General features: G+C 35.2%; 1 protein-coding gene across 1 annotated transcript in view; it reads left to right on the plus strand.

Annotated features, from left to right (window-relative positions):
- KPNA3 (karyopherin subunit alpha 3) overlaps positions 1-19,654 on the plus strand; it is a 94,114-nt gene that overhangs the window by 68,492 nt on the left and 5,968 nt on the right. The window contains exons 10-15 of the mRNA XM_055336094.1: positions 922-966; positions 14,149-14,280; positions 15,252-15,380; positions 17,948-18,052; positions 18,154-18,225; positions 18,378-18,540. Coding sequence (XP_055192069.1) covers positions 922-966; positions 14,149-14,280; positions 15,252-15,380; positions 17,948-18,052; positions 18,154-18,225; positions 18,378-18,540 — 646 coding nt within the window. The remainder of the gene's footprint in view (positions 1-921; positions 967-14,148; positions 14,281-15,251; positions 15,381-17,947; positions 18,053-18,153; positions 18,226-18,377; positions 18,541-19,654) is intronic.

Here is a 19,654-nt window from a genome sequence, read left to right on the forward strand (position 1 = left end):
ACAAAATCAGTGTTCTTAAATGTGTGACATACTTTGTGTTAGATCTAATTAAACAAAGACAAAACTTTTCTATTTACATTTAATTTGTAAATAGATCTGAGTATTTTAAATTTTTAAAAATTCTGTGCAACCTTTAATCACTTGACTGTGTTGAAAAATGTTAACTATGAATCTTTATAATAGACATCTTTTACCAGCTTCTGGGTTTTGCTGTTATGGAAAGGGTACTTAGTATGACTCCTCCACCCCCACTTCCTCCCTCCCAAGTTAAAAAAAAAAAAGATCTGTAAAGCCTAAATTCAGCAAATAAACTGTATACTTTGTACTGATTATAATCTTCTTTACTAAATCTTAAGTCAGAACCTTTAACTTGACTGAAGTAGCTAATTAAATAAAATCATATCTTATTCTTTAAGCAGGTAAGTAAAAGGACAGTTTTTAAAAAAGCTTTTTTTAGGGATACCTGGCTGTCTCAGTCAGTAGAGCATGTGACTATTGATCTTGGGGTTGTAAGTTTGAAGCCCACGTTGAATATAGAGATTATTTAAAAATAAAATCATTAACAAAAACAACAAAAAAACAGCTTTTTTTTAAGATAACTGTGCTGTATAGTTGCATCTCCATTCTTTCCACTTGACATATGTCATAAAGTTACTAAAAACAACTGTTTTTCCTTTAAGGTACATTAATCTTTGCCAGATTTTATTTGGATATTTAAATTGGACATCTGAACTTTGGTTTTCATTTTTTAGATTGAATTGAAATCAGATTTTCATTTTCCTAATAAAAATTCAAACAAATTAATATTATCTTTTCTTGCTCTGCAAGTAGTATTTACTACTTTTTGTATCACAGTTATTCATTTTTATAAAGACATACTCATCAATCTACTGTTATTTATTGTTTATCTTTTTTCCTCAGATTTTGCCAGCATTATGTGTCCTCATATATCATACGGACATAAATGTAAGTAAAGCAGAAGCTTAGGTTTGGGACTCTGTTCTTGATGGGACTGGAAGGGTTATTTATTTGTTTGTTTATTTATTTATAGGCTTTGTCTTAGCATATGTTTTATTGTGAAGCTTCCACAATGTGTGACTGTTTTTCAAAATAGGATTAAGGTTATATTAACTTTGTATCTTAAGTTATTCAGATAGCAAAAATGCTAACTTTAGAGAGATTTCACATACATAGTTAGATTGTCTTAAGTATCAATATTTATAAAGAGGTAAAAACTTTATAAAGGACCTTCATATTTCTATGAATCTTATTTTAGGGACACCTGAGTGGCTTAGTCGGTTAAGTGTCCAACTCTTGATTTCAGCTTAGGTCATGATCCTCATGCTCATGGGATCGAGCCCTGCAATAGTCTTTGCATTGGGCTCTGTGCTTGGCGCTGAGTCAGCTTGTCCCTCTCCCTCCCTCTTCTTGCTCTGTCTTTCAATTAAATAAATAAAATCTTTTAAAAACTCTTTTGATTCTTAAATAGATATTATGTTGCCATTTTACAGAATAAAAAACTGGACCTTAGGGACATATTAAGTGATTTATCCAAGGTTGCAGAGCTTGTAAGAATCAAAGTTGAGGGATCTCTGGGTGGCGCAGCGGTTTGGCGCCTGCCTTTGGCCCAGGGCGTGATCCTGGAGACCCGGGATCGAATCCCACGTCAGACTCCCGGTGCATGGAGCCTGCTTCTCCCTCTGCCTGTGTCTCTGCCTCTCTCTCTCTCTCTCTCTGTGACTATCACAAATAAATAAAAATTAAAAAAACAAAAAGAAGAATCAAAGTTGATGTTCAAAACTAGATCTTCTAAAAAAACAAAACAAAAAAAACAACTGAAATCTTCCAGTGGCAGATCTTATGTGCTTTCTTTGAAACCACACTCTTTCTCAGGACAACTTTTGGAGGTACAGTGTTGAAGAATATCAAGTATAGTTTTAAATTCAAAGGCGTTTTCGGATGAGCCTAGGTGGCTCATCACTTGCCTTAGGCTCAGGGCGTGATCCCAGTGTCCCTGCAAGGAGCCTTCTCTTCCCTCTATCTGTGTCTCTGCCTCTCTCTGTGGCTTTCATGAATAAATAAATAGAAACCTTTAAAAAAAAAAAGAATTTACTAGCTGTATTCTGGCAGAGTTTTTTATTAGATAAAATGAAAATTCTCCTTCATGTAGCAAGGCAAAATGTTACTCTTCCATGGAGAAAAATAATGAATGAATTTCAGTGAAGCTAGAATTGATTCTAGTGTTCATCTAGCATTGATTTGTTTTCTCTTGTTCCAGCTAAGATCTCTTTCTGATTTGTAGTATGTTTGTGTTTTTATAATCCTGGCTTTGTTTATATACATACATAATACATATGTCTATGTGTGTAATTTATCATTGGGATAAAGGAAATGCATCTTTACTGACATTGAACCACATTCCTCTAGTTCATTTTAGAACTTTAAGCTCTTAGGGAAGGAATCTTTTTGCAAGTAAAGTAACTTGGCACGTGACATATTAACCTGAAATGTCATAAAAATTAAGTGGAACCTATTTAGCTATATAATGTATTTTCAAAATGAATATAAAAGTGACTTAGCAAAAGTCAAAAAAGAGCAAGAAGGAGGGCAGCCCGGGTGGCTCAGCAGTTTAGCGCCACCTTCGGCCCAGGGTGTGATCCTGGAGACCCGGGATCACATCCCACATCGGACTCCCTGCATGGAGCCTGCTTCTCCCTCTGCCTGTGTCTCTGCCCCACCTCCCTCTCTCTCATGAATAAATAAAATCTTAAAAAAAAAAAAAAAGGCAAGAAGGAGTAAAATTATATCAAAAAATGAATTTTCTGCTAAATTTAATTCTAATCATTCCATCAGCTAAGATTAAAGGGAAAATAAACAGAATATCTGATACTACCCTCAAGACTTTTACCCCAGGACCTTATGGCATAATGATTACAGCTAAATGAAAGCTTCCACCATCTACTGATGATGTTTATTTGAAAGCCAGGGGTATTAAATGGCAAAGTACTGAATTATAGTTGTATCTGTTAAGTTTGGCAAATACTCATGGATTATTAACCACCTAAGACAGAATTGTGCTGTGAATTGTTGACTCAAAGATAAAGAAGACATACAGACCATGCCTTCTAAGACCTTAACATTAGTAGCAGGTAAAAAGTGTTGAAAGGAATGAACTTTTGTTGATGACTTGCTATGCTGAACCTATTTCTGTAATTTCCTACGGATAGGGAGTTTGAAATTCAGTAAAATAAGCTTTCTGGCAACCAGAAAGCTTCACTGAGAAAGTAGCATTTGAAATAAGTCTCACATGGAGAAGGATGGCGGTAGAATGGCAACAGGGGTAGCAAAGATGATTATTTGAGTAGCCGGCATTCATTAAGGGTTGAAAATGTGCCAGGCATTATTTTAAGCACTTTTCATATATTAGCTCATTTATTCCTTATGAAAATGAGATTGGTACCATCATTATCTCCCTCTTACAAACGTGGTAAAAGAGGCAGGTAGTTAAGTAATCCGTCTAATGTGATAGAACTGTGACAAGTGCTATTTTGTTAAGTGGAAAGTCATTTAAGGTATATGAGGAAAGATATTAAGACTCAGGAGCATACTTGGAGGGTTTGGAGAATACAGATAGTTAATAACCCAACACATTTTCTGAGGAGTTAAGTTGTAGAGTTTTGAATCCTGTGTTAAGCAGTTTGGGGTTTCTCCAGTGATCAGTACAGAGTCATTGAAGATTTTTAAATAGAGGAGTGATGTCATATCTGTTATAGTTAGATAACTTAGAAGAGGTATTCAGGGTTTGGAATGGGGAAAGTATGAATACAAGTAAGCTTATTTTGCTATCATAATTGGTTTAAAGAAGTTTATGAAGGTCTGAAGTAGATGATTGAGAGGAAGATTTTGAATATTAATAGATGAAATAAGTAGAACTTGAAGAGGAAAGGATCAAAGTGAAGGAAAAGTAAAAATTACTTTAGTTTCTGATTTAGCAGTCCTCATTGATAATATAATGCCATAACCATCAGGAGTAAAGCAAAAAGATGAGACTGGTAGAGAAAGATGAGTTTATTGTAGGGCAGAGATATTGATTCTGATTTATTTGTTGTTTCTCCGTAGCAATATTCCAAGAAGGAAAAGGTAATACAGGTTTGAGAATTACTAGTATTTAAAGGATTCATGAAAATATGGGGAAAAAGGCTAAACATTGAATTCTGAGAAATTCTCTGCATTTGAGCAGTGACAGCAAGAGAGGAAGAACCAGCAAAGGAGTTGGTAAAACTAGAAAGATGGAAGAATAAGTTATAAAAACAAAGAGTGGGGATAAATATGGCAGGAATTTAGCAGTTTCTGGATCACACAACATCTCCTATACCACTTTAAGAGCCATATATCCTTTATGTAGCTGATACCAAAGAATAAAGGTCTAATTTGTATTCTGGATGAATGAATGAATGAATGAATGAATGATAATGGTAGATTTTAGGGGAAAGTGGAATTGAGAAGACAAATTGGTGGTTGTAGTTTGGATGAGAGAAAATTAGCACCAGTTTTAGAGCTTAGATATTAGGAAGACAAGAGAAGACTCTAAAAATATTTCAATGATAAATTTGCTGGGTTTCATATGGATGGTAAGAAAAGAGGAAGTCATAACCCATCTTTCTAACGTGGGTTTTAGGGTTTAGGACACAGCGGAAAACAAGAATAGCAACAGGCAGAGGAATGAAATAGCACAAGCGACTTAATTTATGAGACACTGACTAACGAGAATGCTGGAGAAGCTGGGTTGGGGTGTGGAGATAATTAGTTGGTTTTATAGATTACAATATGCTGATGTGACATTAGAAGAAACTAAATATTGACCCTTAGGAGTAGAGAAGAAATCTGGGCTGATTTCAGGTTAGTCTGTGTTTATTGCTTTCTAGCTATTGTGTTTCTTAAGTTTGCAGTCCCTATGATTCTGTAGCATTTGGTTTTCCTGCCCTTTTTGAAGTTGTTCACGCATGGCCTGATGACATGCTGAGACAATTTTGAGTGTTACCTAACACTTGATTCAAATCTAGCTTATTGTAGTATTGCTGGTGCAAATGAAATTAATCAGTTGTAGCAGATTGGTTATACGTGGAGACTTGACTGTTCGTGACACTTGATGATAAGCGTGTCAGGTTCAGTGAATTGCTAGAAAGAGTCACTGAAAAGCTATTACATTCATATTTATAGTTTATTACAGCAAAAGGATACAGATTCATTTAGGAAAAACTTAGTTTTTTATTTCCTATATAGGGAAAAGCCTAGTCCTTCCCAGCTGTGTGTCTGTCTTCTGTATGTCTCTGTTACACAGAACACTTCACTTCTGATACTTCTGGTTGCCAGATGTATAGGGGTTTTCCCCACAACAACATGCAAGTCTCTGTGATACCATCTGGGTATCCTACATTTAATTTGTGGTACGGTCTACCTGGAGAGAATGTCAGATCCCACAGGTTAAGCATTCGTTTCTCTCAGGTCCCCAACGCCCACCCTAACACTCACACACTTCAGATGTCAGTTGCAGGCCCAGATTGTCACCTGTGCTTCTGACTAACTGGCTATAGATTGGATGTTCCAACAGAACTCAGAGTAACACATTTACCAGGTTATTAAAGGACATGATAAAGGATACAGATGAAACGATATAAAGGGCAAGATCCAGGAGGACCCTGAAGGCAGGAGCTCTACCCATGGGGAATTGGGGTATACCACCTTCTGAGTGTGTATGTATTTACCCATGTGGAAGCTCACTGAACTCTGTACTATTGGAATTGGTATGCAGGCTTCCTCATGTAGGCATGATCAATTATTAACTCATTTCCAGCCCTTCTCCCCCCTGGAGGATGAGGGGTAGGGTTGAAAACTCCAAACTTCTAATCAGGGCTTGGTCTTTCTTGCAACCAGCATCCATCCAGAGTCGCCTCAATAGAACAAAAGATGCTCCTAGTTCTCTTATCACTGAGGAATGTATAAGAGTGTAGGAATCCTGTCAGGGACAGGGGTCAAAGGCAAATACTAGAACATGAGGTGTCCCTAGTCTCTTATCACTTAAGAAATTACAGGAGTTTTGTGCCAGGGACAGATACCTATATATAAAAATATTTATACTATTTACATGTGTAAACATATGTACATTATTATTTTACAAGATTAAAATCAACAAAGGCAAAAGGCACAAGAGGCCAGAGTTTAGGAGAAACCAGATGCAGGTTTCCAGTTCTCCTCTCCCAGTAGGGTTGTAAGGACAGTGCTTTATTTTCCCAGTAGCAGTGTGTGACACAGATGAACACATGAAATACTGCTAACCGGGAACCTCCTGAACCTTGGTGTGCAAGGTATTCATTGGGGCTCATTCATGTAGGCATGGGCAGCCTGCATGACTGCCCTTACCTACTCAGTCTCCATCCCCTTCTGATGGTCACACTGATACAGTGTGGCCCACAACTTCAAGCAAACTAAGAGAGATATTCAACTTAAGATCACAATGTTACATAAGCTGTTTGCCCAAGATCTCAGGCATACAATGTTATCAGGCAAGGATAATCCAAGAACTCAGAGGTTATCTCAAAGGACCGGATCAAGGGCCAGTCCTTTTCTTTGGAATTTGTAGGATGTGAGTACCCATAGTCTCCTGTGTTACCCATTACTGCATATAAGGATTAAATGTTAGTACACAGTTATAACCCGATTCAGGTCTAGTTGTCTCCGAAGCATGTATGAAGTTGACATTCCATAGACATTCCATTGATATCTAATCTTCCAGGAAATGCTGTACATGTTAATAGCAGTTTTCTGTAACAGTGCCTAACAGGACATTATTTGTTAGCACATTAATTGGTGGTGACATAAATCAATTGATGGTCTTTGAGCTGAGCATATTCTTATTGGAAGACTTTGAGTTGCTGGAGATTTTCCTTTGGTTTTATAGGCCAGTTTCCATTATTATTTCAAAACATTAATCATGTAGAATTATCAGTCTTTTGCATGTATGCTCTTATGTGTCTAGAGATTAGCTTTCTAGCAGTCTTCAAGTATCTGAAGTATTGGCTAAAGTAAAACCTTTTAAAGCTTTCTAGCAGAGAAAAATAGACATGAATAGTGAAAAATAATTAAAGAAGCCCAAGATTACTGAAGATTTTGTTGGCATATCATTAATGAGATGATTAGCTGGAAGAAGAGTATAGTCACTGACTATTAGTGGCTATAAAAGCCAGGTAGTTTAGCATGGAAATCAAGAAAAGGGGAAAACCAAGAGAAAAAAAAAGAGAAGTAGAGGGGGAAAGTATAAAATGACAGTTAACATTAGGAAAGGCTGGGATCCCTGGGTGGCGCAGCGGTTTGGCGCTTGCCTTTGGCCCAGGGCGCGATCCTGGAGACCCGGGATCGAATCCTACGTCAGGCTCCCGGTGCATGGAGCCTGCTTCTCCCTCTGTCTATGTCTCTGCCTCTCTCTCTGTGTGTGTGACTATCATAAATAAATAAAAATTTAAAAAAAAAAACATTAGGAAAGGCAACAAAAGGTAAAATTATAAGCATCAAAAAAAAAAAAATTACAAGCATCAAGGACATAGAGCAGCTGTTAGCCTGATAATGGAAATGAGAAAAGCAAACTGATGAAAACAGAAGTTGGAGTGGCCTGATAACTGTGTGCTGTGAATTATCAAAGTTTTTAGAGCTTTTTAATAGGAATTTTCAGGGGCACCTTGGTGGTTCAGTCAGTTAAGTGTGCAGCTCTTGATTTTGGCTCAGGTCATGATCTCAGGGTCCTGAGGTTGAGTTCTGTGTTGACCTCCGCGCTGGCTGGGGAGCTGCTTAAGATTCTCACTCCCTCTCCCTCTCCCTCTGCCCCTCTCCCTGCTGCTGACCATGGGATGTTCTCACTCTGTTTCTCTCTCTCTCAAAAATTAAATTAAAAAATGTTTTAAAAAAATGTTTTAAATAAAATGAAATCCTCAGTGAAAACCTAATCATATTACTAAACAAAATTAAAGAGAGACTAGAGGTGTCTGGAATTTCAAGAGGCCTATGACTTAGCTATAGCTTATCTTCCCCCACCAGTTTTTCAGATACTGTTGTGGAGATTCCTTTGAAAATTATTAACTGACCTCAGCTTAGAAACCTTAAATATTTCATTTTTCTAGGCCTCTGTATATTAGAAAGTGGTCTTCTGCTAGTAGTAGGTACCACATGATGGAAAAAAGGTTCCATCTTATTTAGCAGCCTCCTAAACTACAGGCCAAGGCAACATTGTTTTGTGAATATGGTTTATTCAAACACACTATTACAGATAGGTATTTAGGGTGTTTCCTGAATTTTGCAAATATAAATAACATAGCAGCAAATAGTCTTGTGTATTTTCATATTATTAGAGATACACTTGAAGATAAATCTCTAGAAGCAGGATTGCTAGGTCAAAGGGTGGATGCATTGTAATTCTGTTATATACTGCCCAAATTCCTTGTCTTAGAGGCTGTGCTATTTTGTATTCCCCAGCAGCAACACCATACAAAAGTGACTTTCTCCATAGCCTTGCAAGTAGAATGTGGTGTCACATTTTTAATTTTTGCCAGTCTGATAGGTAAGAAACTATGTATCAGTTTTAATTTGAATTTTTTTTTTAATGAATGAAGTTGGACATGATTTCATAGTTTTAAGGTCCATTTAAAATCTTTGCAAATAGCCTGTTTGCATTTATTGCCTGTTTTTCTTTCAGATTTTTAGTCTTTTTTTCTTAGCTTTTAAGAGTTCTTCATATATTAAAGATATTAGCTTTTTATTTGTAATACATATTTCCGATATTTTCCTAATTTTTTTGTCATTGATAAATTTTGCCACACAGACTTCTTGCTTTTTATGTAATCAAATTTATCAGTCTTTTCTTTTGTTGAATTTAATTTTGTTTCCTAAGTTAATAGGGTTTTTTTTATTATGTTAAGCAAATACCCATAAAATCCTATTTCGAGTGTTGACATCAAGACTGGGTGTTGAGGGGTACTTGAGTGGCTCAGTCAGTTAAATGTCCAACTCTTAATTTCTACCCAGGTCATGGTCTCAAAGTTGTGGGATTGAGTTCTGTGTCAGGCTCCCTGCTGGGCGTGGAGCCAGGAGCCTGCTAAGCTTCTCTCTCCCTCTCCTGCTCCTTACCACCCCCCCCTTAAAAAAATGGCTGTTGAATTTTTCAGTATCTGTGGAGATAGCCATGATTTTTCTCCTTAAATTTGTTAATGTGACATATTAATGGTATCTCTAAAATTGAACCATCTTTGCTTTTTTTTTTTTTTTGAGATTTACTTATTTATCTTATACAGAGAGAATGTGAGCAGGGGGAGGGGCAGAGGGAGAAAGAGACTCCCTGATGAGTGTGGAGCCCCATGTAGGGCTCGATTCCGTGACTTTAAGATCATAACCTGAGCCAAAACCTAGAGTCAGACACTCAACCATCTAAGCCACCCAGGTGCCCCTCATCTTTGCATTTCTTAAGTAATTCCACTTGATCATCATACATGGTTTTCTTAGTGTGGTATGGGATCCTGTTTGCTAATGTTTTATTTAGAATTCTTGGAATTAAAGTTTAGGTTATTAATTTTATGCTTCCTTTTTTTGTTTATGTTCTAAAACAATTTAAACAATTTATATAACATTGAGTCTATATGATCTTTGAAGATTTGATTGTGTTGCTCCTGAAACTTTTGAGTCTTGGTACTTTGTGGGGTTAGTTCCTTGATAATTTTCTTAGTCTTTGCTATGGAAATTGGCTTCCTTAAGCTGTCTATCTCCTCTGAGGTCAATTTTTGTAAATTATTGTCCCAGGGAATTGTTCATTTCATCTAGATTTTCAACTTTACTTCCATGTACTATTTACTGTTCTTGTATTTTTAGCCTTTTTGAATTACTTAATTTTAGATATGTCTCTTGTACACAGCATAGAATTGGGTTCTATTTTGGGGATCATTTTAAGAATCTTTTTCTTGTTTATAGGTGACTTAATCCTGTTTATATTGTTTGATATATTTGATTTCAACTCTGTCACATTATTTTGTATAGTATTTTGTGTTTTTTTTTTTTCTATTTAGTGTGCTATTTTTTCCTTAATTTTTGGTACTTAGAAAGGTTCTTTTTTGCTCTGATGTTACCATTACACTTAACACCTTTTGTAATGCCCGTTTCTTTTACTATCTGGTTTGACAGTTTTAAGTAGTATTTTTTGACTCCTTTGTAATACCTATACAATAATTGAAGGACTTATTCTGTTTTCTCTTTCCTCTTGCCGCATCCTCCATTTTTTTAAAAAAGATTTTATTTATTTATTTATTTATTTATTCATGAGAGACACACAGAGAAAGAGGCAGAGACACAGGCAGAGGGAGAAGCAGACCCCGTGTGGGGAGCCTGATGTGGGACTCGATCCCGGAACCCCAGGATCATGGCCTGAGCTGAAGGCAGATGCTAAACCACCCAGGCATTCCCGCATCCTCCATTTTTTAATCTGCTTATCTATTTGCCAAATTTAGGACATTTTCTGCCATTTTTTCTTTAAATAATTTTAGCTCCACTTCTCGGACTCTTGATAACACAATGTTAGACCTTTTGTTATTGTACAACTGTCGTGAAGTTTGGTTTTCCTGTTATTCAGATTGTATGGCTTGTATTGATACATCTTTGAATTTGTTGATCTTTTTTTTCCATTTTTCCATTTTACTAGTGAGTCCTTCCAATGAGTTTTAAATTTGGATTACTGACTTTTGCAGTTTGCAATTTCCTTTTTGGTGCTTCTTTATGTCTTCTGTTTCTTTGCTGAGATTTCCCGTATTTATTTGTTTTAAATATGTCTATAATTGCTCACTGCAGTGTTTTTGATAGTTCCTTGAAAATCTTTGTCAGATAATTTCAATTTCAAATCTCAGTGCTAACATTTGTTGACCATGTTTTTCCTTTTGAGTTGAAATGTTCCTGCTTCTTGGTATGACAGGTTATTTTCATTTGTAAGCCTGTACATTTGGGATGTTAGGTTATGCGACTCTGGTTTCTATATAAATCTTGTTACCTGTTACGGCTCCACTGGGTAGTAGACAGGCTTTGCCCACACACATAACAAGGTGAAGACACCATTCAGTAGGGAGGCCTTAGGGCTGGGGGGGCGGATGGTAAGTGGGTTCAACTCTCAGGCATATCTCCCTGCCAGCCTCCCGTTTTTGAAGTTGCAGTATTTCTGTTTTTTTCAGAACATACACAATTTATAAATTATTCTTCTACCTTATCCCACATTTATGTTAGTCTGTGATCTATAATGAAGTATTTTCTCAGGCAGCTCTTAGTTGAATGAAGCTCATTCTCTAGTGCAGGAAGTATCAGCAGCTTTTTCTGAAAAGGACAGATAATAAATAATTGTAGGCTTTTGGAACTACATGGTCTCTATCCTACTAACGTGAGATAGTTTTACTAGGATATACTACTTTTAAACACTTTACTCTCTTCCCCTCTCATCTTCTCTCAAGTCTTACACAGGCTTGGGGCAGGAGGCCCAGACAAAAGCTAGAATTTAATTTTTTCTTTTCTTACAGGTAATTTGTAATATTCTCTAATGCCTAATAATGCTGATGGTATGGGCTATGTGTGTTTTTTATTTAAGATTATTTATCAATTTACTTATTTATTTGTTTATTTATCTAGTTATTTATCAATTTATTATTTATTTATCTATTATTTATCTATTGATTATCTATGTATTTATCTTTTTATCTATTAGTGTATTTATCTATTCATCTATTTAATTATCTTTATGTGTCTATTTATCTATTAATGTATTTATTTGTCTATATATTTATTTATCTAATTATCTGTATGTATCTATTAATGTATTATCTATGTCTATTTTTCTATTTTTTTAATCATCTATCTATTCATCTATTTATTTTTCTATTTATGTATCTATGCATTTATCTAATTTATCTATTTATTTATCGTTTATCTGTCTATTATCTATCCTTTATTTATCTACTTATCTATTTACTTGTCTATGTATGTATCTATTTTTCTATTTAGTTATTTATCTAGTTATTTATTTTTATCTATTAATGTATTTATCTATTCATCTATTTATCTATATATCTATTCATATCTTTATTTATTGATGTATTTATTTATATATTTTTCTCTATATATCTCTATGCATTTATCTATTAATCTAATTTTATATATTTATCTATTTGTTCATCTATTTATCTATATGTCTATCTATTCATCTATTTTTCTATTTATCTATTAATGTATTTATTTATTTACCTATTCATTTATTTATCTGTATATCTATTTCTCTATGCATTTATCTGTGTATATTTATATATCTGTTTATCTTTTATCTGTTTTTTAATGCACTTACCTAATTTCTCTTTTTCTATTGATCTGTTTATTTATTTACTTATCTATTTATTTATACATTTATCTATTTATTTTTATCTATTTTTGTATTATCTGTTTATCTAGTTATTTAGCTATTTATGTATTTGTATATTTATCTATTTATTTTTTATCTATTTGTCTATTTATCTTTTTATTTATCTATTTATCTATTTACCTATTTATCTATGTACCTATTTATTTATTCAACTATTTATCTATTTTTCTCTGTATTTATTTATCTATTCATTTATCTATTCATCTACTTATTTATATATTTGTCTCTTTTTATCTATTTGTCTATTTATTTATTTATTTGAAGCAGAAAGTGCACGCAGGGGGAAAAGGCAGAAGGAGAAACAGGCTTGATGTGGGGCTCGATCCCAGAACCCTGAGATCATGACCTGAGCTAAAAGCAGATGTTTAACCAACTGAGCCTCCCTGGTGCCTCCATATATGATTTTATTTGCTGTTTTTATTCATCTCTATACTTTTTGACACATATGTATATGGATTTTAATTCAGGTAGCGTTATTTTAAAGCAGCAGCAGCATTCTTTAATTTGGATACCTTAGTAAGAAACATCTCCAGATTTTACATGAGATAAGACCTGTGCTTACATGTGAACTCTCTGACTTTGAGAAAGTCAACAAACCTGAGGCTTTCTTTTGCTTTTATATTATTTGCAAAATCAGATGGGTTTAGGGCATGGCCTACACTCTCTGCTCTTCACTTGAGGGCCTTTTTCTTTTTCTTTTTTTTTTTTTTTTTTGAGGGCCTTTTTCAAGGGCTTTGCAAATAATTAAACTTTCCCCCAAAGCTAAAACGCCAACTTGCTTCTTTTGTCTGTTTACTTTAATAACTTGAAAAATTAATTATATTGTTGAATATGTTTGAAAATCATTGGTATCTTTTTGGATAGACTTGAAACATCTGGTCTTGTTCTGTATATAGTGTTTCCTTGTAATTATTAGGTACTCAGCTTGGGCAGAGAGAAAAACTTTTTTGCCTGTTTTTTTTTTTTTAAGATTTATTTATTTATTTTAGAGATACAGAGAAAGAGCGTGAGTGAACTCAAGCAGAGAGAGAGGCAGAAGGAGAGGGAGAGAATCTCAAGCAGGCTCAACTCTCCACTGAGCATGGAGCCTGATGTGGGGCTTGATCTACCTGCCTGAGATCATGACCTGAGCCAAAATCAGAAGTTGGACACTTAACCACCGGAGCCCCCTGCCAGTTTTTCGTTTTTTGTTTTTTGTTTTTTTATTTACGATAGTCATACAGAGAGAGAGAGAGAGAGGCAGAGACATAGGCAGAGGGAGAAGCAGGCTCCATGCACCGGGAGCCTGACGTGGGATTCGATCCCAGGTCTCCAGGATCGTGCCCTGGGCCAAAGGCAGGCGCCAAACCACTGCGCCACCCAGGGATCTCTCCCTGCCAGTTTTTAAATTCATCCGTCTAATATATAAATGCAGAAATTAGGGTAGAAGTTGTCTCAGACTTCTTTCTGTGTCTCATTTTTGTGAAGAATGATCTGAGGTAGGCATTGGGAGAGTTCTCTGCTGCCTAGTAGATTTAATCAGGTAAGCAAATATTTTTGCCACCAGCTAAAACATAAAGTTTAATTACTTTTTATGTCACTACCTCTCATGTATGTTAATGTATTTTAAGCATTCAAACAAATACCTAAACTGGTAATTTTTTTTTTTTTTTTACTTCCTGTAGATTCTGGTTGATACTGTTTGGGCTTTATCATACCTGACAGATGGAGGTAATGAGCAGATACAGATGGTTATTGACTCAGGGGTTGTACCATTTCTTGTGCCCCTTCTGAGCCACCAGGAAGTGAAAGTTCAAGTAAGTATTTTAAAATTTTTCTCACTTGTATAGAATCATGTTTGATATGTAATCTGTTAAAACTTGAACAACCAGGCTTCAGTTCTTTGTGCATATATCTTCCATATTTCTCTTCTATTTTACTGCATCTGATTTTGCTGGTTTCCAAAGCTATATCTGACCCAGACTGAGTTTCAGACTCATAATAGCCAATTGTCCTTGAGCACTTAGACATCTCCTCCAAGAATTCCTTCAGGCATCCCATTGCCATTTTGACCAGACAAAATTAAAATGTATCATCATCTCCCACAAACCTTCCCGTCTTTATATATCTCCTTTCAATAGACCACACAGCCCAAGCTTGAAACCTTGATTCCTTTTTCATTTCCCCTCCATTACAAAGTCCTGTTAATTCTTATTATATATATAGCGTTCAAATCTATCTACTCCTTATGTGTCTAGAGCCACTGATTCAGTTCAAGAGTCTTTTTGTCAAAAAAAAAAAAAAAGGGTCTTTTTGTCCCTTCCAGATAATTGCAACAGCATCCTAAACTGCATTTCCTCCTCTCTCCTTCCTCCTCACTCTAATTACTGTTGGGTGGCTGATAGATATTCATTCCACTTCTGCAAAAGTGACTGTCTAGATGGAAATATGTGCCCATCCCAAGCCTTTAATAAAATATTTCTGTGGTACAATTTAGTAATAGATAAAAAGACAATTGTTAAAATGAACCTTTACTTTTTACATTTTCTTTTCTTTGTATTTTTTAAATCTTTTTTCAGCAGTTTTTCATAGTTTTTCTATATAATTCCATTTTTTATAAGACCTGTTTATAATTCACAATTGCCTCTCGGTTCTACATAGTACTTTGTCTAAGAATACAGTGTCAGTCATTCACCCCTTGCATTTTTACATTTTCTTGGGATTATGAAAAATACAAAATCCTTTCATCATAAACAAATTTATAGAAAGTATTTTTTCCCCACCCCAGACAGCAGCACTCAGAGCAGTTGGCAACATAGTGACTGGCACTGATGAGCAGACCCAGGTTGTTCTCAACTGTGATGTCCTGTCACACTTTCCAAATCTCCTATCACACCCAAAAGAGAAGATAAATAAGGTAAGGCATATAATAGCCTCACTGGTGCATTTCTTTCTCTCTATATATTTCTTTTCAACTGTCCCCTTGTTTTCTGTTGCTTTGGTTTGATCATGATTTTCTTCAAAACCACTGTAGTTAAGATGAGAATTACTTCAAAACACCTCTGTAGTTTATTATAAGTGCTGCCCTGATAAAATAATCAGTGTTTTTACGTAAGTAGATTGGGTGGTAGCAAAAACCAGTAAAATAGTAGCCAGTATGTGAGAATACATATGAAATCTCTCATTGGATGGCTGGTATCTTTTATAAACAGAGATCATAATTTAATCTCTTTATGAAATTAAATTGGACCAAAAGAGAGTGCCTAAATTAAAGGATCAAAAGTCTTTTTTAAAAATTTCAAACTTGAGATACAACCTTATTATTAATTGTTAAATATATACTTAAGTTCTTTATTCCTTTTGTGTCTGCCTTATTTCACATTGCAGAATTTTTTTAAGGTTCATCTATGTTGGAGCATATGTCAGAACTTCATTTCTTTATATAGCTGAATAAGTATTCCATTGTACATATATGTCACATTCTGTTTATCCATTCATCTGTTGATGGACACTTGGGAGTTTTTCTACCTTTTGGCTGTTGTGAATAATGTTGCAGTGAACACTGGCATGCAAGTGTCTATTTGGGTCTCTGCTTTCAGTTCTTTTGAGTATATATCTAGGAGTAGAACTGCCCAGTCATATGGTAATTCTATGTTTAGCTTTTTTGAGGAACTGCCAAATTGTTTTCCGTAGTGGCTGTACCATTTTACATTCCCACAAGCACTGTATGAGGGTTCCAATTCCTTTTTTAAAATTATTATTATAGCCACCCTAGTAGCTGTGAAACGATGTCTGGTGGTTTTGATTTGCATTTAGTTTAATGTAGTTTTTTCTGCCTAAAATGCCAGCATCCCCAAAACCAGCAAAAATGATCATTTCTTCTGTGTCGTAGCTATATTTATATATAGTTACTCAACTATAATTCAACTGTTGGATTCTTAAGAAAACTATATTGTCAAAAAGTACATTTTATGAATACATTTGTTCCAATGAAGGGAAAGAGGGCAGAGTCTTTTAGACTCTGGGCCAGTTAAATTTTTACTGTAGAAATTTCAGTAATATAGGTGATTTTTACAGCTAAATGTATTCCATAATTGGAAACAGAGCTGAGAAAGCTGGACAGAAGTGGGTGCAGAGAAGTTCTGGCCTGTGGCCTGTGTTCGATAAGCTCTAAGTGAAATTATCACTGGGGAAAGAGAAAGGGTTCGCATAGATAGCTACTAAGCCTCAGCAGCCAGTTAAGTCTCCTCAGAAGTTTTTCACCTTTGAGCATTTGTGTTATTTGCACTTGGGATCATTATGGGACCCTCAAAGTAGAATAAAACTCGATTTTGTTCCCTCAGCATTTTTTTTTTTTAAGATTTACTTACTTATTTGAGAGAGTGTGCGTGGGTGAGCACAATTTGCGGGGAGAGGGTGAGGGAGAGAGAATCCCAAGCAGACTCCTCACTGAGCACCGAGCCCAACATGGGGCTCAATCCCAAGACCCTGAAATCATGACCTGAACCAAAATCAAGAGTCAGACACTTAACCAACTGAGCCACTGAGGCACCCCATATTCCCTGTGCATTTTTGAAATTTTTCAAACCTTTGGGAAATTTGCAAGAATATTAGAGTGAACACCCATATACTCTAAACACTGATTTACCAATTAGTAAGATCTTACCACATTGGATGGCAAAATAAATATGCAGTTAACTTTTTAATTGTAGAAGAAGAGACAACATTTGACACTAAGACTAAAATAAAACCTGCTGGTTTGTGACTTATAAATCCTTTAGGGTTATAGTAAAATTTGTTATATAGACCCATTCTAGACTAATTAGATACTTAATTTCTAAATACATCTTGCAAGTAAATATTTTACAAGAAAGCAATTCTCCTTTCTTAGAAGTAGTTTTAACAGACTATTAAGAAATTTATTTCTGGGGATCCCTGGGTGGCGCAGCGGTTTGGCGCCTGCCTTTGGCCCAGGGCGCGATCCTGGAGACCCGGGATCGAATCCCACGTCAGGCTCCCGGTGCATGGAGCCTGCTTCTCCCTCTGCCTGTGTCTCTGCCTCTCTCTCTCTGTGTGTGACTATCATAAATAAATAAAAATTAAAAAAAAAAAAGAAATTTATTTCTGTCATTATCTTTTAGAGGGAGTTTAAGCACCAAAAATGTAAGCTGCACAAGTAAAGGTTTTTTGTCTGTTTTGTTCATTGCCATATTACCATTGTCTAAAATGCCTAGCTTGTATAGGCATATATTTTAGTGGGTAGATAAATGCTAGTTTAATGGGGCCCAAATATGATGGATAGAAGTTTCCTTGTAACTTGTTTAAAATGAGAGATACTGTGTCACTTAATTGCTTTTTAAATATGCATTCCCCCTAATACAACTCAAGTGATTTTGTTATGTGTAAAGTACATTAAAATAAAAATATAAATACATTAAAAATAATTTTTCAAACAAAAGTACCCTGTACCTTGTTCAATTATAGGAAGCAGTGTGGTTCCTTTCCAACATAACAGCAGGCAACCAACAACAAGTTCAAGCTGTAATAGATGCTGGATTAATTCCTATGATTATTCATCAGCTTGCTAAGGTCAGTCTTATTATGGAGTTTATCATGTACATTAATATATTATAACCAAGATTTTTTTAATAAAAAATTCATGTAATCATTTCTTTTTTTTTAACCATCAGGGGGACTTTGGAACACAAAAAGAAGCTGCTTGGGCAATTAGCAACTTAACGATAAGTGGCAGAAAAGATCAAGTGAGTTTGGAGAAACTGTTAGGATTGTTAATATTGGAAAGTATACTACTCTTTTATGTTTAGGAGCTGCCGATTGTTTATAAGCCCTGTGCTGTGTTCTTTTTGAGGGAAAAGATAATTATATAAATAAAAATTTTTCTTTTGTTGCCTAGGTTGAATACCTTGTACAGCAGAATGTAATACCACCATTCTGTAATTTACTGTCTGTAAAAGATTCTCAAGTTGTTCAGGTGGTCCTGGATGGTCTGAAAAACATTCTGATAATGGCTGGTGATGAAGCAAGCACAATAGCTGAGATAATAGAAGAATGTGGAGGTAAGAGTAGATTAAAGAAAAATCGTTGAGCCTGGAACACCAAAACATTAGTTCCTTTAAAGACAACTAATCAGGAAGAAAGCTGTCAGGAAAGATTGCTGTTCCATCATCAAAGTATGTTGCTATCCTTTGTTTGCTATGTTCGCATTCCAGGAGGATTTTCCAGCAAGCATTAGTCCGTCCGTATGTTGGAAAAACTCTGTGACCTTCCTAGAGGTTTACATTGCTTTTTAGGTAACATAAATCCTCCTCTTGAAGTCACAGGGCGAGAGAGCACATTAAAAGCTTGGGAACAGGGATCCCTGGGTGGCGCAGTGGTTTAGCGCCTGCCTTTGGCCCAGGGCGCGATCCTGGAGACCCAGGATCGAATCCCACGTCAGGCTCCCTGTGCACGGAGCCTGCTTCTCCCTCTGCCTATGTCTCTGCCTCTCTCTCTCATTCTGTGTGACTATCGTAAATAAATAAAAAAAAATTTTTTTTTTAAAAATAAAAAATAAAAAATAAAAAATAAAAAAAAAAATAAAAGCTTGGGAACAGGTACCGTAGAGAAACTTACAAGCTCTTGTTTACCTCAGCATTTCTTAGACTCCATGACAGTGAAACCCTTTTATTGTGCTACACCTAATATCATGTGATTCTGTGGACCTTACTTGGTGAAATACTATTCCATATTGTTGGAAAAGGTTAATGATTTCAGAGTCATCTAGCTATTTTATTTCAGTCTTAGGATTGTTAGAGCTGCATGTTGAACTTACTACCACAGAAGTTACTTTGAAATTTTAATGAGAAAACTGTGATTTGAAATATTGTATTATTTCTCTGGTAATCACATATGAAACATATTTAAAAGTTTTATTTTTAAAGGTAGCTGTTCCATATGTACTAAGTTGTCTAAACCTTAAATTAATTCATTCTGTTGCCATGTTTTATTTTCTATGTTGTGTTGACTATTATCTACAGTTATACGACCCAGTTTATTTTTTTAAGACAAAGCAAACAAAACAGCATCATAAAATATTCAGATTAGAAGTATTTTCTTAATAACAAGAAATTACCCTAGAGATGTTAAGGAGTTTTATCTATGATCATAGAAGTAGATCTTAATACTATTAAT

Source organism: Nyctereutes procyonoides, unplaced genomic scaffold (genome assembly GCF_905146905.1).
Source record: "Nyctereutes procyonoides isolate TBG_1078 unplaced genomic scaffold, NYPRO_anot_genome, whole genome shotgun sequence".
In the NCBI taxonomy this organism is placed as follows: Eukaryota; Metazoa; Chordata; class Mammalia; order Carnivora; family Canidae; genus Nyctereutes; species Nyctereutes procyonoides.